Source organism: Heterocephalus glaber, unplaced genomic scaffold (genome assembly GCF_053883595.1).
Source record: "Heterocephalus glaber isolate CG9 unplaced genomic scaffold, H.glaber_assembly_v1.0 deba00001504, whole genome shotgun sequence".
Lineage (NCBI taxonomy): Eukaryota > Metazoa > Chordata > Mammalia > Rodentia > Bathyergidae > Heterocephalus > Heterocephalus glaber.
Window position 1 is genome coordinate 4,254,442 of NW_028258324.1, and position 22,706 is coordinate 4,277,147.

The window sequence follows — 22,706 nt, forward strand, 5'->3', positions numbered from 1 at the left end:
ACGGGCCATTGGGGGCCTTAGGTATTCTCTTGCCCTTCCCCAAAGAGGTTCTAAGGCAGCAGAGTATGGCCCCAGCCCTGTCCCAGCCCCGCCTGCCAGCATTGCTCACTTACACATCAACGATGATGACCATGTCCTTAGGCGACGAGGCCCCCTGGATATACCTGCCCAGGAGAAGCTCATGGGTCCCAGCCCACTAGGACCTCCCTGGTGGGCCAGTCCCAGAGTGATTCACATATTTCTATTGAGCATCCACTGCATGGACCACACAGGGTTCAGGCACTGGGGAGACCACGTTTAATAAAACAGGCAGTCCCAGCCCACCACATAAGTGATCTGCTCCCTCAGCAAGTAAACAACCCCAAGGGGTGGGTGAGCAGGTGGTCCTCTGACTGAAGGGCTTTCTGTATCCTCTGCCCCAGGTGGAGGATAAAGGGCAGAGTATAGTATGGGATGGAGCAGGGAAAGAAAGTCCTGTAGTACTGCAGGACAGGCAGAGCAGAGAGTGGGAATCTCTAGTGGTCCAGTGGGTGGAGGTACATCCACTTTGGGAACACTCCCACTGGTCTGCTTTCTCAGTTCCAAGAGGTGGGGGTACTGGGTGATGGAAAGGGGCAGCAGCAGCTGGGAGGGCTGCCTGGGTGATGGGATCCATTTTCCAGTGGCAACGATGTGTGAAATGAAAATTGGATAGAGCTGGCTGCGCCCTGCTTGGAGGCCTGGATATTGGGAAGGAGGGGAGAGGCACAAGCAGGGAGCTGAGGAGGTGTCCCTGCCTAGCCCCTCTCTGCTCGCTCACCAAGGTCTCCGTCGGACATCATACAGGTCAATCTTCTTAGGGGCTCGCCAGGGGGTGGCTGTGGGAGGAGAAAGGGTGACAGGACTGGCAGAAAAAGGCCTGATTCAGCCAGACAGGCCTTTCAGGAACAGCCACTCCACCCAGGGCACCCCATGATGGGTGGCTAGGGGATGAAGCAACGTGGGATGGTGGATGGACAGGGAAGATGGGCTGGCACCTGCCTGGATAGTAGCGGGTGACTCCAGTGGCACTGCCGAAGACCTGCCACAGCAGTGTGGGGTCCTGCCTGCGGTTCTCAATGAATACGTTCTCCAGGGCTTCTGTCCAGTTGAGCTCATTGAGAATAACAGTGGCTGGGGTTGGGGGAGGAAGAAAGCTAGGCTGGGACGGCCTGGCCTGTCTCCTGCCTTACCTATCACCATGATATTCATGTCCAAGCCCCCCCACTCAGAAGGCCTACCTGCTCTGTCCAGACTTTCCCTCATTTCTGAGGGCCCAGCTAGGCTTGTACCAGCTCCACCAGGAAGATTCCTGGTCCTCACCCTTTCAAGCTATTGAAAGAACAGCTCAGCCTACCCCTTGGCTGGGCTCCACATGAGCAGGCAAGGGCAGCTGTGGCCAGTGGCTTCTGGAGAGGGGCTGCCCAGGAGGCAGGAAGTGTGAGCTGGGCCCCCCATCCAACAAAATGCTTGGAGCTTGAGGCTGATCCCAGGGGAACTCACCCACTCAGCATGCACTCCAGGCTGCAGCCACAAGAAAGCAATTAAGGGCCCGCTGATGGGGCTGGAATTATTCAGCTATTAAGGTACCTGATAAGCTGGAAGCCACTCAGCTCCATGATTAATCAACTGGGGCCAGGAGCAGGCAGGGGCAGAAGTGGGGGCTGCTGGAGGGGCAGAGGTGGAGCTGGGATGCTGCTACAACACAGGCACGTGCACTTGCACACACACGCACATGAGCAGCCTCTACTCCCAGGAGGTATACTTGCATCTGACCTCTGTTTCCAGCCAGATGTGTGACACCCTCACTCCTGGCAACCCGACTGCTGCATGGGCACAGGGGCTCACACCTACATGCCCTTCTGCATCTACAGAAATCACCAGTGGGGCCTGCTCTCACAGTCCCCATTATCTGTTACCTCACCTTCCATCCCCCAACCCCTGTGGTGATACATGCATGATCCCTTGGCCAGGGCTACTCCTCCTCCCCTCTCAGGGTAAGGTTCCACTCAGATAACTGGACTCCACCCTGCTGGTCCTTCAAACGGGCAGCCCTAAGTGTGCCCTGTGTGTATGTGCCACATATTACATTGTGCAGTGTCTCATCAGAAAAAAACAGGAGTGGGACACCTGCTTCTGTCAGGCTCATCCCTCCCCAGGGGCCCCTATTTCCTCCCTCCCAGTTTCTTCCCCCCACTGGAATCCTGCCCATCAAGTGAGAACCAGAGGGGGACTGGCAATGGCTTTGTTCTTTTCAGAACAGATGGGGTTGTGATTTAAATTGCTCAGAGTTCCACTGAGGCCCAGGGGTCTGAACCCACCCTCCCCTTTGCTCTCCCTGAAGTGAGAGATCCACTGTGTCCTGTGCCCTAACTTCTCCCCCTCTGCTCTCGCCCCCCATCTCTGTACCAGTGGCTCCCTGCAATTGGCCATAATGTGAAAACAGAACACATTTCTAGCATTGGCTCTGCCTATTGAACACTACGTTATAGTCCTGTTCTTGATGTAGAAACTTAGTGAATTGAACAATATCTATTTTTCTCTTTAAGAAAAATAAAGTCAGCCCCTCAGTGTTTCATGCAGTGCTGTCTGCCCTGAGCCTGCTGACATGCCCACCCGTCACTGGCCTTGGTCTTCCCCTATGGGACACTCTGGCTGGGGTGTCCCTGGCTCAGGTCAAGAACCACAGGAAGACTCCTGCTCTGGGTGGGATGTCCCTGGAGGTATCTGTTACCACAAACACACACACACACACACACACACACACACACACACACACACACGTACGTGTAAACATCTGCTCCACCAAAAGGGCCTGCCACCCCACCCCATGCACATACCCACACCCATGTACACACAACCTCTGATCATGCTGAGCTGGGAAGCGGGGACTATGCCCCCTCAGGCAGGCGATTACAGATTTAATTAAAAGTGACACAGTAAATAAAAAACATATAAAATGTAATTTGTGTGGGTAGTGAGGGGTGACTGGGGAGGGCGGTGTGGCTCCTGTTTTAATTAGCGTGCCTGCCTATGATAGTGTCCCTCGGCTGGCTCTGGGCAGGTGGCCTGAGGGCAGCCTGTTGGGGGCAGGGAAGAGCATCCTTCCCTATGTCCCCTGATGCTGCCCAGAAGGCCTATTTGACCCTGAGAGTGGAGGGGGACCCTGGAGGATTCCCTGTACTCTCAAGCCAAAGCAATACATTTGCCCTAAGCTTCCCAGACCAGTGGGCCCCTCGAATTCTGAGGCTACCCTGTAGGTGCCCAGAGGACTGTATAAGAACCAATAGGCCCAAGTGCCTTAAATCCTGCTGTTCAAGCTCCTCATCATGTTTGACTCTTGGCCTCTTCTCACTATACCTCCCAAGATACTCAGGATGTTCCTCTTCATATCTGATTCAAATTCTTCCAGCTGTACCAACATGATTTCTCCATTGTGCAAAGCTGCCTGTGATGGGGCTTGGAATCTCAACCACCTTCTTCTCAATCCTTTTCCCTGTGTTCCCTCCCCCTGGCTGCTTGGAGCTAGAAACCATCACACCATATCTTTGTGAATGAGGAGTGGTTTCCTTTCCTCTAGTTCTTTTATCTAACTCAGGTAGCTTTTCAGCTACTCCTAATGGGGCCAGGGAATAGGGGAGTGTGGTGAGGAGCTGCTTTGGGAGACACAGCCCTGCATGTGGGGAAATTGTGTGTGTGTGTGTGTGTGTGTGTGTGCATGTGCATATATGCACTTGTGTGGGCCTATGTGCCCACACGGGCTGGAGATCATGTATGCACAGGTAGGAGGCTTAGTGTTTTGCAGTCTGCAGAGAGTTTGCAGAAAGCTCTGCCTGTGAGTGGCTGGATGCCTGCATGTGGGTGAGTCTGAGAGGTGAGCATGTGTGACCTCAGGTGTAGGGACTGCAGGTAGATGGGATTGAGAATGTCTGGACAGAGGCCCTTGTCCCCAGGACAGGTGAGAAGGACCGGCCGAATTTCATGACACACTCACAGCCTTTGTAGATGTCTGTGGGGATCTGCACAGCCGTGTATGAATAGTTGACCTTGTTCTTGAAGTTTAGGTCCTCGATGAAGTCCAGCCTTAGGGTGCTGCTTTTGGACCCTCTCTCCACATCCTCACCCTCAGGGTCATCCTGCAGAAAACACCCCCCCCCCGCCCCGCCCCAGCAGTGTCAGGGGTGGAAAATGGTTAGTAGGTTGGACAGGCCTGCAGGCAGAGGCAGGGAGGGCCAGAGTCCAGGAAACAGGAGCATCCCAAGGACAGAGACTTTTTTTTTGGTACTAGGGATCAAGGGGCCTTGTGCTTGCAAGGCAGGGGTGGCACCACTGAGCTAAATCCCTGGCCCAAGGACAGAGACTATTGCAAAGACAAGGAGAGATAGATGGTGAGATACAGGGGCAGATGGACATAGGGGATGGACTCCTCACCCGACCTTCCTTCACTGGTCAAACCCAAATTCTAAAGCCAAAACCAAACTGACCCCTTCCCGACATCCTTGAAAAACCAATTATCAGTGAAGGAGGCAAATAATGAAGCAAGTCAGAGGAACAGGCTGTAGACTTTTGCTTACAAGGATGTGACTTGTGCAATCACAGGGAGGCCTCCATAGCCCCTCCTAGAAGCTCTGCACCCCCACACTCCCCACTGGGTTCTGCCCACCTCCTGCATGGAGTCCCTTTGGCACTAGGAAGAGGGCCCTAGTCCCACTTGGGATAGGGACAACACTCCCTGCATCACAGTAGCTCTAGGTGCTGAGCTGGGGAGGCCAACTCCAGGGAGAGCTGAGCTGGGTAGGGCATAGCATTGAGACCTGGTGTCTCTAGAAGGAGGGTCTGCCATGCCTGCTACCAGCAGGACTATAAGGACCCCTGTTGATTTTCTAAAATGAGCCGCAGTCGCCTGACAGATGCCAATTATGGCATCTTGTGGCTAGGCAGGCTAGGCATGTGCCGTGTGCCCCCACCCACCACCACAGGCTGGCAGGAGTGGGTCTGTAACTAGTGTTGATGCTGAAGCTCAGGGTGGGGAGGCTTGGCTGCAGGTGTGTAAAGGGGACGGTGGAGATAGAGAGTGAAAGCAAAGAGAGGGAAAAGCCAAACAGGGAGGCAAGGGAGAGATGGAGACTGAGGCAGGGAAGGGAGAAGAACTGGGGGCTTTGTGCCCTGGGAGGAAAGAGCAGTCAAACCTCTCCCCCACCCCTATCCCTGTGGTCAGCCTCTCCTCAGGCTCAGCTCATGTCTTCACCCTCCCCTGCTCCATGCTCATGGTGTCCTGGGCATGGCTGTCTTGTGAGTTCTCCCTCTGTGTCTGCCCAGGCTGTGTCTGATCTGGAGAGAGGATGACTGTGCCTCTCCACACAACCAGGTGTGGAGACACTATGCTGAAGCACCCTTTTCATCTCTTCAGGGTGGGTTTTATTTTATTTTTAGAGTGGCAGGGATTGAACTTAGGCCCTCCTTGCACATGGTAGGCAGGCACTCTACCACTGAGCTACATCTTCAGCCCCTTCAGATAGATTTTGTACAGCAAAATTCTGGCTGTTCTACAGTCCTCTCATTCCTCCCCATCCAGTATGTTACACTCTGCCTACTCAGAGGGGACCCTCAGAAGCCCCTGGTGGAGGTAAAGTGAGGGCAGGCAGCTGCTGAGCACCCAGAGTGAGGGGCCAGTGGTCTGTGAGGCATGCAGCACTCACATTCCACTCAGGGGAGGGGGAAACTCAGGAAAAGAAAGCCCCCGAAATGTCAGTGGCAGATGAAGGGCGCTGGAAAATTTAATCTCCCAACTTTCCCAACTAATGTGACATTTGGATTCTGTTCTGATAAGCTATCGGCTGGCAAACTTTTTCCTTTCTTCTCTTTCCCCCACCCCCACCTTCTGGCTGGTAATTTAAAAGTAAATGGTCTAGAAAGATCTCTAACTGTACCTCTGGCAAAGATTAAAAAAACAAAACAACACAACAAAGCAGGGGAGTCAGCAAACGTGTACATGCTGTTATTTATGCCAGGCTCTAGCTGTCACAGCCAGCCCTGCCCCAGTGTATCTCCTGGATTGGGTGGGCCCTAGCAGATGGCCAAGCGGTTGGGGCAGAGAGTCAGTAGTTTAGAGTCATGGAACAGAGTACTGGATTGGGGGCTGCTGGGAGCAGGGAGTAAAAAGTGTCCTGGTTGGGGGTGGGCTACCAGGCTGGCCATGGAGCCCCTCAGGGTCACCCCCGAGGCCAGGGGCTTTGTTCGATGGGCCACTGCTGTCTTCTGGTGTATATTTAATGTACTGATTGCTAAAATTACAGCTTGCTGCCGAGGGGGGTAAGGAATTAGATTCAGGGTCTAATTAAAGGTTTGCTCTTCATTTGAATTTCAGATTCCAGCTTTAATTTTAGCAACTTCTCCGGGAGCCACAGAGCTCAGCCAAGGGGAAGCACACCTGCTTGAGCCCACCCGCCTTCTCGGCCCCTGCCCTCCCTATGGCTCTTCTGGTGACTTGCAATCTCTGACCCTGGTCAGGGATCCTTTCTGGCTTTCCCCTTGTTTGTGTCGTAAGATACCTTCAGCTCACCACAGGAAAGCCCCCAAGCCTATAGGCCTAGGAGAGGAAGACTGGATCTTAGGTCTTTTGCAAAAGCCAGAATCGGTGGGTCCCCAGAGACTGTACCACTATGATGCCTCTGTTTACATAGGGGACAGCTGGGTCCAACTACTTTGCCTTGAAGTCAGGCAGATGGACTTGGGCCTTTACAAGTCCAGCAAATCTTGTCTACTCCAAGTGCCAGCACCCTTAGACCCTCTTGTCTTTTCTGTAGCCACCTCCTCCTCATGGTCATATATCTTTCACTGAGTCCTTTGGTGATGGGGACCTCAGTACCTCCCTGGAAGCCCAAGTAGACCTGAGCTACTAAGTCACACAGTGAGAGACACCAAAGCAGGAAAGCAGTGTGGCTCAGTCCCAGTGCCACCACTTCCGAGGGAGATGATCCCAGCTGAGCTGAGCCTCATCTGAAGAATGAGTGAGGAACTGGGCTGCCTCTTTAGCTGGGGCAATACAACTGAGCTCAGAGCCAAGCACTGACCACAGGACTAGGTGGTGGGGTGCTTAGCATACCAATACTGTGCTTGTCTCATCACAGGGAAGGGAGTCTTCTCTGGCTTGGAGAGGCACCTAAATGTGTACCTGCTACCCAACCCGCTCATCTCTCCACTGCCTCTGCTCTCCCTACTCTCATGGAACCCAGCTCCTCTCCATACTGGGGCTTGAAGTGCCCTGCATGGGGAGGCTCAAGTGCCTTGTCATCCTGCCTAGGGAAGGAACCTCACCTGCCACACAGTTCTGTGAAGCCCAGGTTATTTGAGGCCACAGAGACAAAGTACTGGAGGCTTTGGGACTTCTAGGGAGTTGTAGAGGTGGGGAACAGGGCCTGTGTCACACAACTTTGTAGGGTTGATCTCAGAATGCTGAGCGCCGAGTCTTGACATCCATTTTATAGCTGAGAATACTGAGGCCCAGAAGAGGGTATGTGGCTCTGGTAGCTTAGGTAGGGGCACTTACCAGTTCAGCATCAGCCTTGGCATCATAGTACATGATGTCTTCCTCCTGGTGAAGGGAGAAAGGCCTTAGCACCCATAGTTCAAGGGCTCCTGAGACACAGCCAGGACCCCCAAGGCCTGGGACAGGCCCCTCAGAGTCCTCTGGGACAGAGATTGCCCCCTTTTCCCATCTAGAGCTGTTCTCCTGGAAAAGCTGGATGAGTAGGTGCTGGTGGTTCCCCACCCCAATCCTGGCCAGACCAGTCTTGGGATGAGGGGCCCTATGTGGCAGCCCTGCTGAGAGGAAGGGTCAGAGCCCAGCCTGACTGCAGAGATGCTGCTGAGGCAGGATGGGGAGTGAGGGAGATGGAAAAACAGAGCTGAGCTTGGGCAAGAGTGAAATAATGACTTGACGCCGCATCTTCCAATTTCTTCTATTAAAAAGGCTGCTCATTACAGGCATGTACTTATTAATTATCTGTGATTTGTTGTGAAATGCAAAGGGTTTACACAACAGGAGCAGGAGAAAACAAAGCCTGGCCCACACGCCTGCCTCCTGGCCCTGCCTGCTTGTGCCCACCAGTCCTCATGGCCTGTGCCTGCTGCCTGGGTTCCTGGCCATCTGCGCGTCATAATCACTGGCTGCCCTGGGGACCCATAACACAAATGGGCTAATTTCATGTTTAATGATCTTTAATCAGAACTGAGCGTGGCTGACAGAGGCCGCCAGAAGGTGAACCTGGTGTCAGCAAGTGCCACCTGCTCAGGAGGGGCCACCCAACCCTGCCCTAATGGGCTCAAGGGCCAGGGCTCCTGTCCAAATCACCCTCCCTAGGTGCACTTCAGCCCTGTTTTATACAGCGAAATCCTGCATCATGAGCCCTCACTCAGGGCAGCCCCTCCATTCCTTTCTAGTACTTTACTTAGGTTTTCTTTGTTTTATTTTGTTTTGTTTTTGAGACAGAGTCTCGCCATGTAGTTAAGGCTGGTCTTGAACTCATTATGTAGCCCAGGCTGGCCTCGAACTTGCAGCAATCCTCCTGGCTCAGCTTCCTGAGTGCTGGGATTACAGGCATGTGCCACCACACCTGGCTGTATTTAGGCTTGGACCCTAGAATTTTACACTGAGCTACATCCTCAGCCTTTTAATTTTTTTTTTTTTGGTACCAGGGATCAAACTTGGGTCCTTGCCTTTTAAATTAAAAAAAAATTTATAATTTTTTTGACATGGAAAACTAATTATATGGGCAGGGGATTTAGCTCAGTGGTTCCAGCGCCTGCCTCGAAAGCACAAGGTCCTGAGTTTGATCCCTGGTATCAAAAAAAAAAATAAATAAAAGAAAACTAATTACATGGAATAAGTTTATTAACAATATAATAAATTTAATAGAGTTGACTTAATTCTGCTCAGGAAACTAAGTTTTCCAATGGAAGAATAAATTTAGAATATATCATTTTTTAAAAAAATTTTTACAATTTTGAGACAGGGTCTTGCTAAGTGGCTAAGTTGTCCAGGCTGGGGTCAAAATTTAGATTCTCTTGCTTCAGCCTCCCAGAGTGCTAGAATTATAGCCATGTGCCACCAAGGCCAACTGGGGCTGTTTCTTTGTGGGCTGCAGATGGGAGTGGCAAACAAGGTAGCATCCTGCTATAAGGCAGCAGGCATGGAGCCAGCACTTACTCCACAGGGGCGGAAGTCACCTTGGCCAACCCCTGCCCAATGCCTGGCTGGGGCTCACCAGCTGTGTGATCCTAGGGCAGGACCATTCCCTTTCTACTCCCTGGGCTCTTCATACCTCCAGGGGAGGTTTTGGCCTTGGTGACTGTCCAAGTCCTGGGTCTGTGCTATAGCCTGAGGGAGCCAGTACTGGGGAATGTTCTGGTGAACAGCCTAGTCTGTCTCCCACCAGTCTTTGGAGGTGCATGCTACTGAGCAGACATGTAGCCTTGGTCCAAGCATTCTAGAACAGTGTATACCTGGCACCATGCTTGGGCACAACCACAACCTCCCAAAGAAGAGCTTCCAGAGTCTGCAGCACTTGCTATGTCTGTCACTTCCTCACAACAGCCCTGTGACACCAACACAGAGATGACATCAGGGAAGAGTGAGGAAGGCTTTGTCCCCTGGCTCTGACCTGTCCTCCTAACTCCTCTCCAACCTCACCTGTTCATGCCACCCAGCCATCTGTCTAGGGAGACTGGGACCAGGTAGACCTACAGGGGGCTGGAGTAGGGGCTCAGGTTCTGGGGTGCTCAGCTTTTCCCTGTGCAGGTTCCGAATGAAGCACATAATGAAAGCTGACACTACATCAAACACAATAAGGAGTTTCGGTTGATGAAGATCATTCCTGAACACACAAACCCATTAAACTGAAGGAAAAAATATCAATTCAACACACTCACAGGGGAAAAGAAAATTTGATTTGTTATCTAAAAGGGGGTTATAAACATGGCTCTGATGCTCTTTCCCTTCGTAATGAAAACAGACAGGCATGGTGGGAGGACTGCAGATTGCAGCCTGGTGCTTTATGCACCAACTTTTTAGGCAAAGCTTTTGCAAGGACACGAAAGGGCATGGGTGGAGGCTGCTCACTCTCAGGCCCTCAGGATCCCTGGGTTCCCCTCTTGGGCTTGGGTGAGACCTGCCCATGCCTGGGTCATCCCTGGAATGCTTTGGAACTCACTTGGGTCCCCTGTCCAGCTGCTCCAGTGGCTTCATTTTTCTGTCTGTCCTACTGTTTCACAGTTTGAGTGAAAGATCAGGTGTTGGCGGCATTGGAGACACAGGGGAGAAATGTTATAAAGGATTCTCAGCCTCCTGCAGACTTCGGGCAAAGCTCAGGGATCTGTATGTCACCCGTCCACCTTGGGCTTGGTGTATGTGGGCAGGACTCATTTCACCCATCTTGCTTTGAGGAGGGTCAGGCCATCCCTTTTCCTTGGCAGGGAGGAGCGGTAGCCAGTGGTGGACAAGGTCATGAAAGAAAATACTTTGTAAACACAGCTGTGATTGCTGTGCGCAATGTGGTATGAGTTGGGAGTGTGGCGGGACAGGGCAGCAGGCTAGGGTAGAGGGTCTCTGGGGAGCCTCTGTGCCTGCTTTGGCTTGCATAGTGCCCAAATGTCCACATCAGTGTCTTGCTTCCTGGTTACACACCAAGAAGGTAGTACTATGTAGTGAATCAGCACAGTGGGCTTGACAAAGGGTCCTGGGTTGAAATTCTGACCCAGATACCTGTGAGCTCTGAGCAGGGAGTAAAAACTGAGGCTCTGCCTCCCAGCCTCCAGGCCTGGTCACATGAAGACTCCTGGGAACCAACCCCATCTCACCAATAAGGCAAGGATAACTGATTAATTGTGCAGACTCAGTGACCTTACTCCAGTCTCAATTTCCCACTTACAAATCAAGATGATGATGTCTCCTGTGAGGGCATGAAGAGGACAGGGAACTGCAGAGAAGCCTCATGAAGGGGCAGGATCCAGCCCACCCACGATGGACTTTCATGTAACTCCACAGCCTGCAGGAGGAGCTGAATGTGGAAAAGACCCCAGGATGGAGCAAAATGGGTGTCCTTAAAGCCTGAGGTCTACACTACTGAACTCTCACCCTGATATTTTAGGGGCTACTTTTCTCAAACTAGGCAAGAGTGGAGGAATTACCCCACCCCAGCTATACACATGACCTGCGACATGGACCTGTTCACATACATGACAGGCTGGGTGCACACCTGAGTACATGACCCAAGTACTCCTTAGCAGGAGCCAAGCCCAAGAGACACAAGGGAAAGGGTGAGGAAGGGAGCTCAGGGTGAGCGGGGGAGTAACAGTTGTTGTCCAGATTTGGCACTTGCACAGTGACTGCCAAGGCTGGCCAGACACGACAACCACTCCCTACCAGCCCCTGTGTAAGGCCCAGGCTGGCCACTTGCCTGCACGAGTGCGGACACTTAGCCTGCCTGGCTTGGCCCACTGCCAGCTCAGCTCAGCCAAGAGGACTGTTTTCTGAGAGAGCCGTCTGTCGCTGGCTTGGCAGAGAAGCAGGCAGTGGGCCCTATGGGTGGGTCAAACCCTCAGGCCAGGGAGGCCACCTGTCCTGGCCAGCCGGCTCTTCCACTTGCCCATGCCTTTACAGCCCTCTTTCTAGATCCCCTAGGCAGAGCTTCAGATTCCCCCTTCAAACTCCACAGGGCAGGGCTATTTCCTCTATTAAGACTCCTAGAGAATGGTTTTGTCTCCTATTGTAGGTCTTGGTGTTGGCACTGAGGCCTTGGGACCAATAGCTTCTCCTCTCTCCCCCACCCACACCTAGCCCAGCTCCTCCCTGGGGGCAGTTTAGGTGGCACACAATGCTGGCGTGGTATAAAATTGGCACTGAGTACTGTCCAGTAGGTGGCCCATCTTCATCTACCCTAAGTGTTATAGGTCTGTCTGTCTGCAGGGCTGTGAGGGTGCTCCCTGCTAATCAGAGTCATGGTTTCTGTAGCACACAATAGTCTAAGACTGTGGCTACAGGTTATGTGCCTCTACCATGGCAAGGGTGTGAGGATATGCCTGGGATCAGGGATGGGGGGAGGAGCTTTTACACTCAGATGTTGTCCCCTCGATCTTATCCCAGCTCTGACCTGCAGATGCCAGGATCTCTAAAGTCCTGGCTGGTGTCAGTGGGGCTGTGTGTGTGTGTGAATGCATATTTGAATATGCATGAGGAGTGTGAATTCACACCTCAGAGGTATGAATGCATACTTGCTGTATGTTGTGCACCCTACTCATTGTGCCATGAATTCTAGTCTGGCCCCATGAGCCAAGGGCCCTTTCTGTGCCCAGAACTGCTGGGTGCCACCCCCCCCCAACAGGTAAGAAGACCATTCCTGCTCACTCTGTTAACAGGGTACCAGACTGGGCACATGGATAGGTGGTGGACAGTACTGGATCAGGCCTGATTACTCCTGATCTTGAGGAGCTCAAGTGGGGCAAACAGATGAGACACTGCCTGGGTTACTGCACTGGGCACTATCTGTGACAGAGGCACCAAAGGGGACAATGGAGGCAGTGGGGGCTGATGCTAGGGATGGGACTATAAATGGGGTCCTGGGCTTTGCCTTTTACAGAAGGGTAAGAGCATTCTGGAGAAGGCCTGTCTGGGGAAGGGCCTGTGTTTAAGGCTAGAATTGTGGTACAGGCTAGATGTCACATGTCTGGGGAGTGGGGAGAAACATGGTTCCTTGTCTGTCATCTCAAGGTCACTAGGAAGGACATGATCTCAGAGGTGAGTGGTGTGCCTGCAAGGGACAAAACAGCATCCTTTCCCCAGCCTCTATCCCTGCACCCCCTGGCAGGGATGGCCCCCACTGGCAGCTCTGCTGCCTGCTCTCCCTCCCTGGCAGCCAGGCAGCGCTGGCTGCTGGCAGCTAATGGACCCCATCAGCACTAATGCCTTGCAGCCTGGCTGACATGGCCATAGCAGAGCTTCCTGGAAGCAACAGTGACCCTGCAGTTGGTAGGGAGCATTGACTACTGCTCCCTGCTCTGAGTATCTTAGGCAATAGGATGAACAAAAAGTCAGGTAAACTGATAGATTGGAGTGGGGAGAGCGGGGAGTGTCAGGCCAACCAGCTGTGTGTGTGTGTGTGTGTGTGTGTGTGTGCGCGCGCGCGCGCGCGGTTTGCAGTGTTGGTGCTGTCTGTGGTCACTCCATAGCTGCAGTACCTCTGGTCCAGCTGGGGACAATGGGGCAGCTAGAGTCTACTCCTGTCTCATCTCAAGATAGAAGCATCAGGGCTCAAGGGCAGGTATAGCCAGAGATGCACCAAGACATCACCAACTAGGCATCATATGCCTGGCGTGTGACCCCTTTCACACACCATATCTAAGCTGACAGGCAGCACAAATGCCACCCAGTCCTGTGCCACATGGAGACAATGAAGCCTTGGGGACTGTGACTCAGTGTGCAGGAGTGAGGCTCTTGAGTAGCACCTCTTGGCACCACCTGGGAGTCCCTGAGCCCCAGCCCTCCTTCCTGCCCATCCTGGACTGGAATAAGCTGTTCCTGCCTCAGGAAATGGCTATAATTCAGGGGCTAGGGGCTTCAGAAGAGCCCTAGGAAATCATGGGTTTTCTACATGTAGTATCTTCATCTCCCTGTTTGGGGCCTGGACTGGTAGAGAGAGAAAGTCAAGTAGTGAGCAGGTTTTTTCATTCCCTTACTCCCTGATGCTTGTGTCTGCTCCATGTGCCCGTCTAGGGAACAGTGGTGGTGGGAGAATGGTCAAGAAGAAATAAGGGGACTGAGCAGGAGCTGAAGGTCTTGGATGGCCAGAGGACAGAGGAGCTGATAGGCTGGGGAGAGAGAGTAGCTTCACAGAGAAGGGATGATCTGGGCCTCCAGGAGAAATGGAGGGTGCTTCAGAGAGGGAGACAAGGAGAGGCAGAGGGGAGAGAGGGGAAGAGGGAGAGGGGTGGCAGAGGCAGAGGGAGAGGGGGAGAGGCAGGGATGGAAAAAGAGAGAGAGGGAGAGAGAGAGAGAGAGGGAGAGAGAGAGAGGGAGAGAGATATCAGCATGAGCAAAGGCTCAAGGGCAGGAAGAGGCTTGGAGTGATGTTCAGTGTAGAGGAACACAAGAGAAGGGGGCCAGGAAGTGAGGCTAGACAGGGAGGCAGGAACGGCAAGGTCCTGATTTTTGAGCATAGCTCAGGCCTGGGCCTTGCATGTGGAGCTGCCAGGGAGGGGTTATCTGGAGGTGGCAATATGGTCTGAACAGTAAGTGAGAACCAGAGGTCACAGGGCCCAGTGATGTGTGGTAGTGCTGGAGTGCAGAGGGAAAGACGGGTCAGTCCTCTGGCTCCTGGGGGGGGGGGGTTGGGTTAGGGAGTCACTAACTCATTCATTTGCTCATCTTAAAAAGCATCTATTGTCCCCAACCCCATGTGAACCCAGCACCCAACACACAGTTAAGGAAGAAAACCAGGTGTGGGCAAAGCAGGGCAGCCTCAGGGTGACCTGGAAGGATGGAGAGAGAGGACAGGGGATGAGGATCATAGGCAGGAGCCTCCTGGCACCAGACATCCAGCTATGAATCTTCCACCAAGAGGAAACCTCAGGTAGGTCTAAGCACTCTGTGCATGTCTCATCAGATAAATAGGAGTCCAACTCCACCTGCCTCCTAGGGCTGAGGTGCCTGGTCCAGAACCAGGGGGAGGCAAGGGGTTGTCCACCCTCATACTCCTTACTGGTTCCAGGGGCCATTCAGCCTTCTCCTTCCCTGTGTTTAGCAAGGAGACCACCAGGAGCCATGGCCTGGACACAAGGAGCTCTGCCAAGGAGTATGGTCCCTGAGGGTTCTATCATCCTTGGCACTAGGCTTCCCCAAGTCCAGGAACAGCCTTGCCTCAGTCTGACACTGCCCAACAGGAAGGGTCAGGAGTGTCCAGCCTCAGCCAGGAACTGGCTGAGGAGGTACCCTTGCCTCCCCCTCTGCTTCCAGCACCTTGTACCCTGCTCTAAGGAGTCTGAGCCCCTTCAGAGCCTTCATGGAAGAAGGAGAAGCTTTTGTGACTGTAGCAGCCCAGTCTCTGGCCCAGCCTGAAGGCCTCTTAGTAGGACAGGCTGCTGTTCAGGACAGGGCAGGGGAGACACACAGCACCGTTTCCCAGTCTCTCTTCCAGGCTACTGCATTAAAATCTTGGATGAGTCATCTTGAAGTCAATAGGCTTCTTTGACCCAGGGGCTTGTCAAGAATCTGGGCATCTTGTTTGGAAATGCCATTTTAGGGCAGGCTATCCACCTACAGGTCACCCCACAACTCCTCTGGAGTACACTGGTGCTAATGCATGTACTGACTGTCTCAGCAGTAAGGGGAGTCTGGGAATGTGCTGAGCATAGGACAAAGGCTTATGGATCTACTCAACGGCCCCTTCCAGTGGGCCTGGGCAGTGCCTCCCCTCCTCATTCTGCCCCTGCCAGGGTGGCATGTCCTAGGTGCTAGGGAGGGTGCTGTGGTCCTTACCTTGATGTTGTCCTGCCAGTGGTGGGCTTTCTGGAAGGTCTCTGCAGCATCAGCCAATCTCTGAGGGACAGAGCACATGGAGGTCAGAGGCCAAGGTGGGGGCTGTTTGTCCTGTGGCCACCCCCAAAGCCTTCTCCATTCTTACCACCCCCTGGGGTCAGGCTGGCTCAAGGCCTCCCTTCTCCTTGCCCCACCAGACCCCAGAAACTCCTCAGCCCTGACAGTATCCAGCTTACTGTGAGAGCACACCCTGACCACAGCTGGCTTCTCATAGGATGGGTGGGCTGCACAGGACAGCCTGAGGGGCTTCCTCCTGGGCTTCAGCTCAGGAGTGTCTCCTGCCCAGAGGACGGCAGTCAGGCCTGGGCAAATCCCACTGCCACTCTCTATCCCCTACAATCTAGTGTCCCTTCCCCAGTCAATGTGAGATCTCACAGGTTATATAGTAACTTGCTGATGTTCCTTTCCAGCAGGGGGTACCCAGAGCCCACCTCTGCCCACCCAGGCCCAGTATCCCTTTCTAGGGTTCCTGAGTTACTCCCAGAGGGCTCCCAAGCTCTCTGTCCACCCAAGCCTGGCCTATCCTTTGGTGCTCATTTCAGTGCCCTCTGGCAATGAAGCCCATGCCTGTGAGCAGAGTGCCTCTGAGAACACAGCTATATGCCTGACCCTGCGACACCTGTCACTGAGTATGCTTGCTGTTAGACTATGCTGATGTGTGAAGATATGGCCGACTTGGCCCTGCCTCTCACATACGATCAGGAGGGGGAAAGTGACACATAATTGGAGTAGCAGTGACCAATGTGTGAAAGGCTCTGTGCTGTGGGAACAGGACACATCATGAAGGCTTGTGGAGGAGGTGCCCAGGCCCAGCCACCCTCTAGACATAAATCTGGCACACCCATGGATCCTGTATCTCAGGATGTCTTGGGGCTCCAGAAGAGGGAACTGAGTCTGTGCCTCTGCAGAGCTCAGTGCAGTGATATCCTGTCAATCCTAATGACAACCAGTACCGCTGGCCATCTTCTGCCACTGCATGCCAAGCTTCCTCCAGCCAGACACATGGGCACCACTTATTGTTCACACGTGCCTGACATGGTGTCATTATGGCCCTTCCTCAGATTAGCCTACCCAGTCACAGAACATCCAGTGGCCTTCCCAGGACTCTGTCATACACAGTCTGGCCAGGCTGGGCCCATGGGCCTGGCCCTCACCACTGCCTTTGCCTTGATCAGCCATGACCAAGATCCATGAGGTTCAGGGAGGGAGGCAGCTCTGGTCCCTCAGGCCTGCCCCATCCATTCCATGGATGCAATATGGTCCTGCCTACAGGCCTCCAGCCCTACTCAGAAGGCTCTGTTCCCTTGGTATTCAGGCCACCATGTCCCCATCCATCAGTCCAGGCCTGATGTGCCCTGTGGACCTGAGTAGAGGGTGTTTTTTTTTGGTACTGGGGATCGAACTCGGGTCCTTGTGCTTGCGCAGCAGGCAGCAAAATCACTGAGCTAAATCCTCGGCCCATAGAGGGTGTTTTAAAGCATGATGGCTACCCACCAGGGGAACGTGGGAGCTGGGACATGGGAGACCAGCCTTTCCTCCTGGTGAGGGCATGGAGGGACCCTGTGTGGAGCTGTGGCCATCACTCTCCTGGGTAAGAGGTCAGCCCTGGGAGTTAGAGGGGCTGTCAGAGCCATCCCTGCTTCTGCTGGGCCTGGTTCCCGCTCTTCTTCAGGTCAAGAGCTCTAATGCTGGGAAAGCTGTGGCTGGGGACTCGGGGAGAGAGTGAGAAAGTGACTCTTGGAGTCAAAGCTCCTCACTTCACAATGCTGGCCTCCCCTGGCCTTTGCTGCCTTCTCCTGTAGAGGCTCTGCTTGCTGCCCACCCTTTATGCAGGGCCTGCTTGGGTGGGACTCACACTGCCCCTTAACCCACTCTTGTACTCCAGGGGCTTCAGGGACCCTCTGCTCCATGTGGTCCCCGTGAAGTCTTGTCCCTAGTCCTGGCCCCTGCTGAGGTCCCTAGGATGGGGCTCAGTGCAACTGAGTTGCACCACCCCCTCTTGCAATGGGCCCAACCACCCTGGCACCTCCGCTTCACTTCCCACCCCTGACATCACTAAACCACTTACTCTTCACCCCTAGGCTCTGTTCTGTCTCAGGAACCCACATTCTCTCTTGTCCTCCTGCACTTATTCTCCATGCAACACTTGAGCCTCATCTCAGAGAAGAGATCTGATCATCTAGCTGTCCTCTGCCCCTAAGCCCTTCAGCAGCTTCTACTGCTTTACACATAAAAGGCAACATTTTCTTGAGGCCCTAAAGGGCCCACCTGTGCCTGACTCCTGACCTTCTTTTTCCACATCCCGAGGCTTCCTCTTTGCCTAAACTATAAATATTTCCCTGGGCCCTAACCTCTAGGGTTGGGTGTAGTCCTCAAGTCATGAGCTGCAGTGTCCTTCTGTGGAGGGTGTAATAACGCACGATGGCTGCCCACTAGGGGAGAGTGGAAGCCAGGACATGGAGACCAGCCTGTGAGACACATTTACCAATACTTGTTACTGATGCCAATTGAACAGCTAGTATGCACCAGATGTCAAGACAGCACTTGCCTGGAAGATATTTAAAGCCCAGGGAGGCAGCCCCAAGGGTACATCTCGAGGTGTGACCTTTGGGCAATCACTATGTTCCTCCTTTCCTTACTGAGAGGCCTACTACTTTCCCAGGGATCCTACAGCTACCTCAGAGTGAGCCTGAGGCCCATAATTGGCTCTGAAAGGTGATTATGTGAAGCTGGGACAGAGCATGGGAACCAGATCAGGCCTCTTGCCACAGAAAAGCCACAGGGTAGATGAGTCTGCAGAGTCAAACTAATGTGAAGTCTCTAGACTGGGCTGTGGCCCTGAGGGATTATTCCCTCTACCTCTCCATCCACTCCTGGCCAGGGGAGTGCCTTTTTCAGGACTTAGCTCTGAACCTGGGACTCACAGGCCCAAGAATATGGGGCTACAGGCCCCTCTGGTGCCGTGACTTAGCAGACAAGGTGAGGGAGCCCCAGAGAAGAAAGGCCCAACCCCCAGCTTCTTTGAGCTTTTGGAGTCCCATGGGCTCAAAGGCCTGGGTCAGCCCGCTGACTCGTGAATAACGGAGTTGCAATAGCCACAGCGAAAGGATTACTTTTAATCCTCAGTAACGATCAAGTCATTATTATTTTTTTGGTGTTACAGATCAATCAGTCCATCCCTGGGCACTGGACGTGTGCAGACTGCTAACAGGCAGGTCTAGTGCTGCATGAGGAAGGGCCAGGCAGCTGCATGGGGTAGAGTGAGTAGGCCAAGGTGGCATGAAGTCCCACTAGGCCTGAAGGTGAGAGGCCTAGGACTGCCCACTAGGAGCTCAGAGAGGGGACCACAGCCTGGGGCCTGGCCTGGGTTTAAAGCCTCTTCCTCAAGCAGTACCTTCACCTCTGTGGCCCTCAGGATCCTGCTGTGAACTGGAGAGAGCAACTGCACCCACTCAGAGGGTGGACAGGTTCTTGCCAATCCCTCTTGCCAAACCCAGCAGCTGTTCTTAGGGTCCTGACAACTAGGATTTCTCTTATGGGCTCTTACCGAACTCTGGGCCTTTCTTTTATATCCATTTTTTTCTGCTGGTCAGCCCTATTGAACTGTATCACCTTCTCTGGAAGCTTCCTTTTGCCCTTGTTCAGTCCCTGGGCATCCCCTCTTCTCAGCCAATGACCTTCAAGGTTTGATGCACCTGCCTGGCCCAAGTGAGACACTCAGAGTCTTGGGGTCCTCCCCTCATAGAGTCCACAGTGGTCAGGTCTGTTCAGGGATGGCCAGGAGGCCATGCTTACACTGCCCTAGTTCATCTTCCTAGCACTTCCCTCCTACTTCCCCTGTGCCCTCCTGATGGTAGAATGAGAAGGAAGGAGGCTCAGAGGCAAGAAAAGACCTACTAGGGTACCCAGCAAGGTAGGGACTAAGCTGGGGTCCTGGCTCGGTCCTGTCTCCAGGGTACCTACTGTTCCTAGCCCTGACCCTGAGTGCCAGTTCTTCTGGGACTCTGTTTTTGGTACTGGGAATCAAACTCAGGACCTTGCACTTGCGAGGCAGGCGCGGTGCCACTGAGCTAAATCCCTGACCCTTCTGGGACTCTTATACTCTTATAGGAACCTGCTTAGGACCTGGGCTCTGAGAGCAGAGCCACCTGCAGTCCCTGGTCCTCCTGTTCCCAGGACCCTGCACATGCTTCTCTCTCCCTGTTCACTCCTGCCCAGAATCTTCTAGCTTGGCTCACCCCCACCCTGCCAGGCCCCCACTCAGGGAAACCTCTGCCAAGTCTGCCTTCCCCTTGAACTTTGAGCTTGGTGGTGGCATTGTCTGGTGGCTGTCAAGCTTACAATCATCTGGCCCCTGTTATACAGCAGGTGCTCAACAGATGTCTATTCTATCAAGGTCAGGGCCTCTCTGGACCTGTGTAGAGCCTTGGGCTTGAGTCTGGTTCTCTCTGGCCAGGTATGTAACCCTAAGCATGTGGTTAATGTCTTTGAGCCTCTTTTCCTCACCACATCCTGGGGAGTGAGGGATGTCAGGAGGAGGATGCTGCTACAAAGTCACCAAGGGTGCCTCACCTGGCCTGTGCTGATCCCAATATGATTATGGCATTGGAGGGAATCCCGGTAGGATTGCTCAGTAGGGCTGCTCACAGCCAAGTCCATAATGATAACAGCAGGCCTTTCACAGGAAATTATCAGAGAGTTTCACTTAACAATCAATTTCCCTCAGCTCTGGGAACCACTCTTACAAGAAAAGGCAAGAAAGAAGAGGACTAGCAGTGCACTAGGCTGGGGACAATACTCTCCTGGAGAGTGGCCCCTCCACTGGTATCTTTAAATCTCACTAAATTAAGCTGAGGCAGACAATGATGTGAGATAAGGAACCTCAGAGGCCAGAACCTGAAGGGTGAGGGCCCTGCATGCTGGGAGGGGAAAGGCACCTTACTAGAAGAAGAACCCCCTCTCCTAGGGCTGGAGGCTGAAGGCCTAGCGAGCAACTACCTATCAAACAGGACTTGTTCAGTGGTGTAGCCCAGAGGGAAAGACTGTAAGAGCTTTTTGGTCTTATTGGTGATTGCTACTCTTGCTTTCAAGAGGATACCAGAGGCTTAGGATAAAAGGTCTTGGAATTGTGGCCCAGGATGTGGAGATCTGGGGTCCTGGGGGCTGAGTCAGGCAGAAGCTGTGATGGAGGGGGAGCTCTGATGTGGAGGCTGGGGCAGCAAGTCCAGAGTAGAATGCTAGTACCATGTGATGCCCTGAAAACACTGCCAGAGGGCTGCAAGGATGGCTGCAACACCAGACACAGCCCAACACCTACCCTAGGCCGAGGCTTCACCACCTGGTATAGATAAACCAGTGCCAGATGAAGGGCTGCAAATGCCTGAGGCGGAGGCTTGGAGCATTAGTGTCACTGCCCCAGGCCCTGGCAACAAAGTGGTGGAAGGAGCATTCCTGAGGCCTACCTGGTGCAGCAGTCCAGCAGTGTTGGATGACCATCCCAGGCAAGGGGCTGGTCTGCCAGGTGGGGCCTGGGCAACTGGACTCAGCTGCCCTCCCACTCTCTATGGTGGTTCCTCTGCCTTCCCGAGTGGGGACCAGTAACTGGCACCCCAGGTGCTGTCCTGAGCCTACTCCCAATCTTGGGGTCACTGGGTCCACACCCTAGGAGGGGGTGCCCAGTACTCTCACACTGCTATCTCCCTCCCTTCCTTGTGGGCCCTGTATTAGCTCCATATTGTGCACTGATAGATACTAAATACAGATTTCCAATTTCCAGAGCTGTTATGGTCTAATGAGTAAATAATATACATATTTAAAACTGTCTAAAAACATATCTGCATAATTAAAATATCTGCATAATAACGAAGCAAGATGTAGCTCAGCAAGGAGGGAGCAGGAGCCCCAGGCTGACAATAGAGCAGAAGTGCAGGTAGGGTCAGGGTCCTGGCCCTCTGGGTCTCTCCTTCCTGCCACCTCAGCCTTGAGTGGACACTGGTGTGTCTGTTCATCAATAGCACCAATAGGTGCTCCATAGTCAAGGAGCCCCAGAATCCCAGCTTGGTCCATTCCTGCACAACTTGTGGTCTGGAAATGGTGCATGTGTGGACGGATGTGCCTGCTATGTGGCTGATGGTTCCTATAGTGGTTCTCTTAGCCACCATCTGCAGCACACAATGTCTCATAGCTTTATGTGCACAACCTCACTCACTATGACCTTCTGAGGGGAGGTCCTGTCCCAGTCCCTCATTTTGCTGAGTTCTCATAAACAGAACCACCTAGGATGGGCAAATGGGCTGGCCAGGGTCTAGACTTAGGCATGGAAGGTGAAGGGGACACATTGGAGGCTTTGCTTTCCTGAGGGGCAGGGTGGCACTTGGCTTTGCCCATCCTGAGGTCTCTTCCTTCATCCCTTGCTGCCTCTGTATGGTACACACTTGTCTCCTTTTTGAGACTCATCCTAACCAGCATCCTTTCTGTATTAATCTTGCTTCTAGCTCAAAGATGAAACCACCATCAGAGCAATGTAAAACAAACACTGAAATCTAGACCAAAATTCCAGCCACCAAGTCCTATGAAGGAAATACCAAACAGCCCTGGCACAGAGGGTGCTACAGGTAAAGCCCTCACACAAGTCCTTTGCTAGGTCCCTCCTTGACCTTTTCCCTCATCGGCCATGTATGCCTTCCATGAGTTGAAAAAAAAAATTAGTAAAATAGATTTCTTTCCTTTAAAAAAAGAAAAAAAAAAGGTCAGAATACATGTAACAGGAAAAACTCATTGGCATTGTGATCTCCCTCTGCAGGGGGGCAACTGCCTCTCCACTCCTGGGCCTGTGCTTGCTCCCTCCCTGTGGGCAACATGGGCTTTGTTATCGATTCCTGCATCCCTCAGTGCTGCCTAGAAGGGACAGCCTGTGTTTTAATTTCCCAAGAAAAATATTAGAAGTGAAGGGTGGCCTGTGATGGAGATGGGGAGGGCAAGACCTTGACAATCAGTGTGGGCCAATTTCAGAACAGAAAGTTTCCCAGAAGATCCTGGGTCCCTAAGAACAGATGCTATGTTGTATTTTGCCAAAGAAGAACACTTACAAAAACCCATA

The 22,706-nt window shown here is 53.1% G+C and overlaps 1 protein-coding gene across 7 annotated transcripts in view; it reads right to left on the reverse strand.

Moving 5' to 3' along the window:
* Positions 1-22,706, reverse strand: part of Cacna2d2 (calcium voltage-gated channel auxiliary subunit alpha2delta 2) — a 135,008-nt gene that overhangs the window by 16,359 nt on the left and 95,943 nt on the right. For all 7 annotated transcript variants that reach the window (XM_087186106.1, XM_087186105.1, XM_087186104.1 and 4 more), the window contains exons 4-9: positions 15,548-15,607; positions 7,568-7,612; positions 4,013-4,154; positions 1,021-1,152; positions 800-857; positions 114-164 (exon numbers count right to left, since the gene is read on the reverse strand). In XM_087186106.1, the coding sequence (XP_087042232.1) occupies positions 114-164; positions 800-857; positions 1,021-1,152; positions 4,013-4,154; positions 7,568-7,612; positions 15,548-15,607 (488 nt within the window). The remainder of the gene's footprint in view (positions 1-113; positions 165-799; positions 858-1,020; positions 1,153-4,012; positions 4,155-7,567; positions 7,613-15,547; positions 15,608-22,706) is intronic.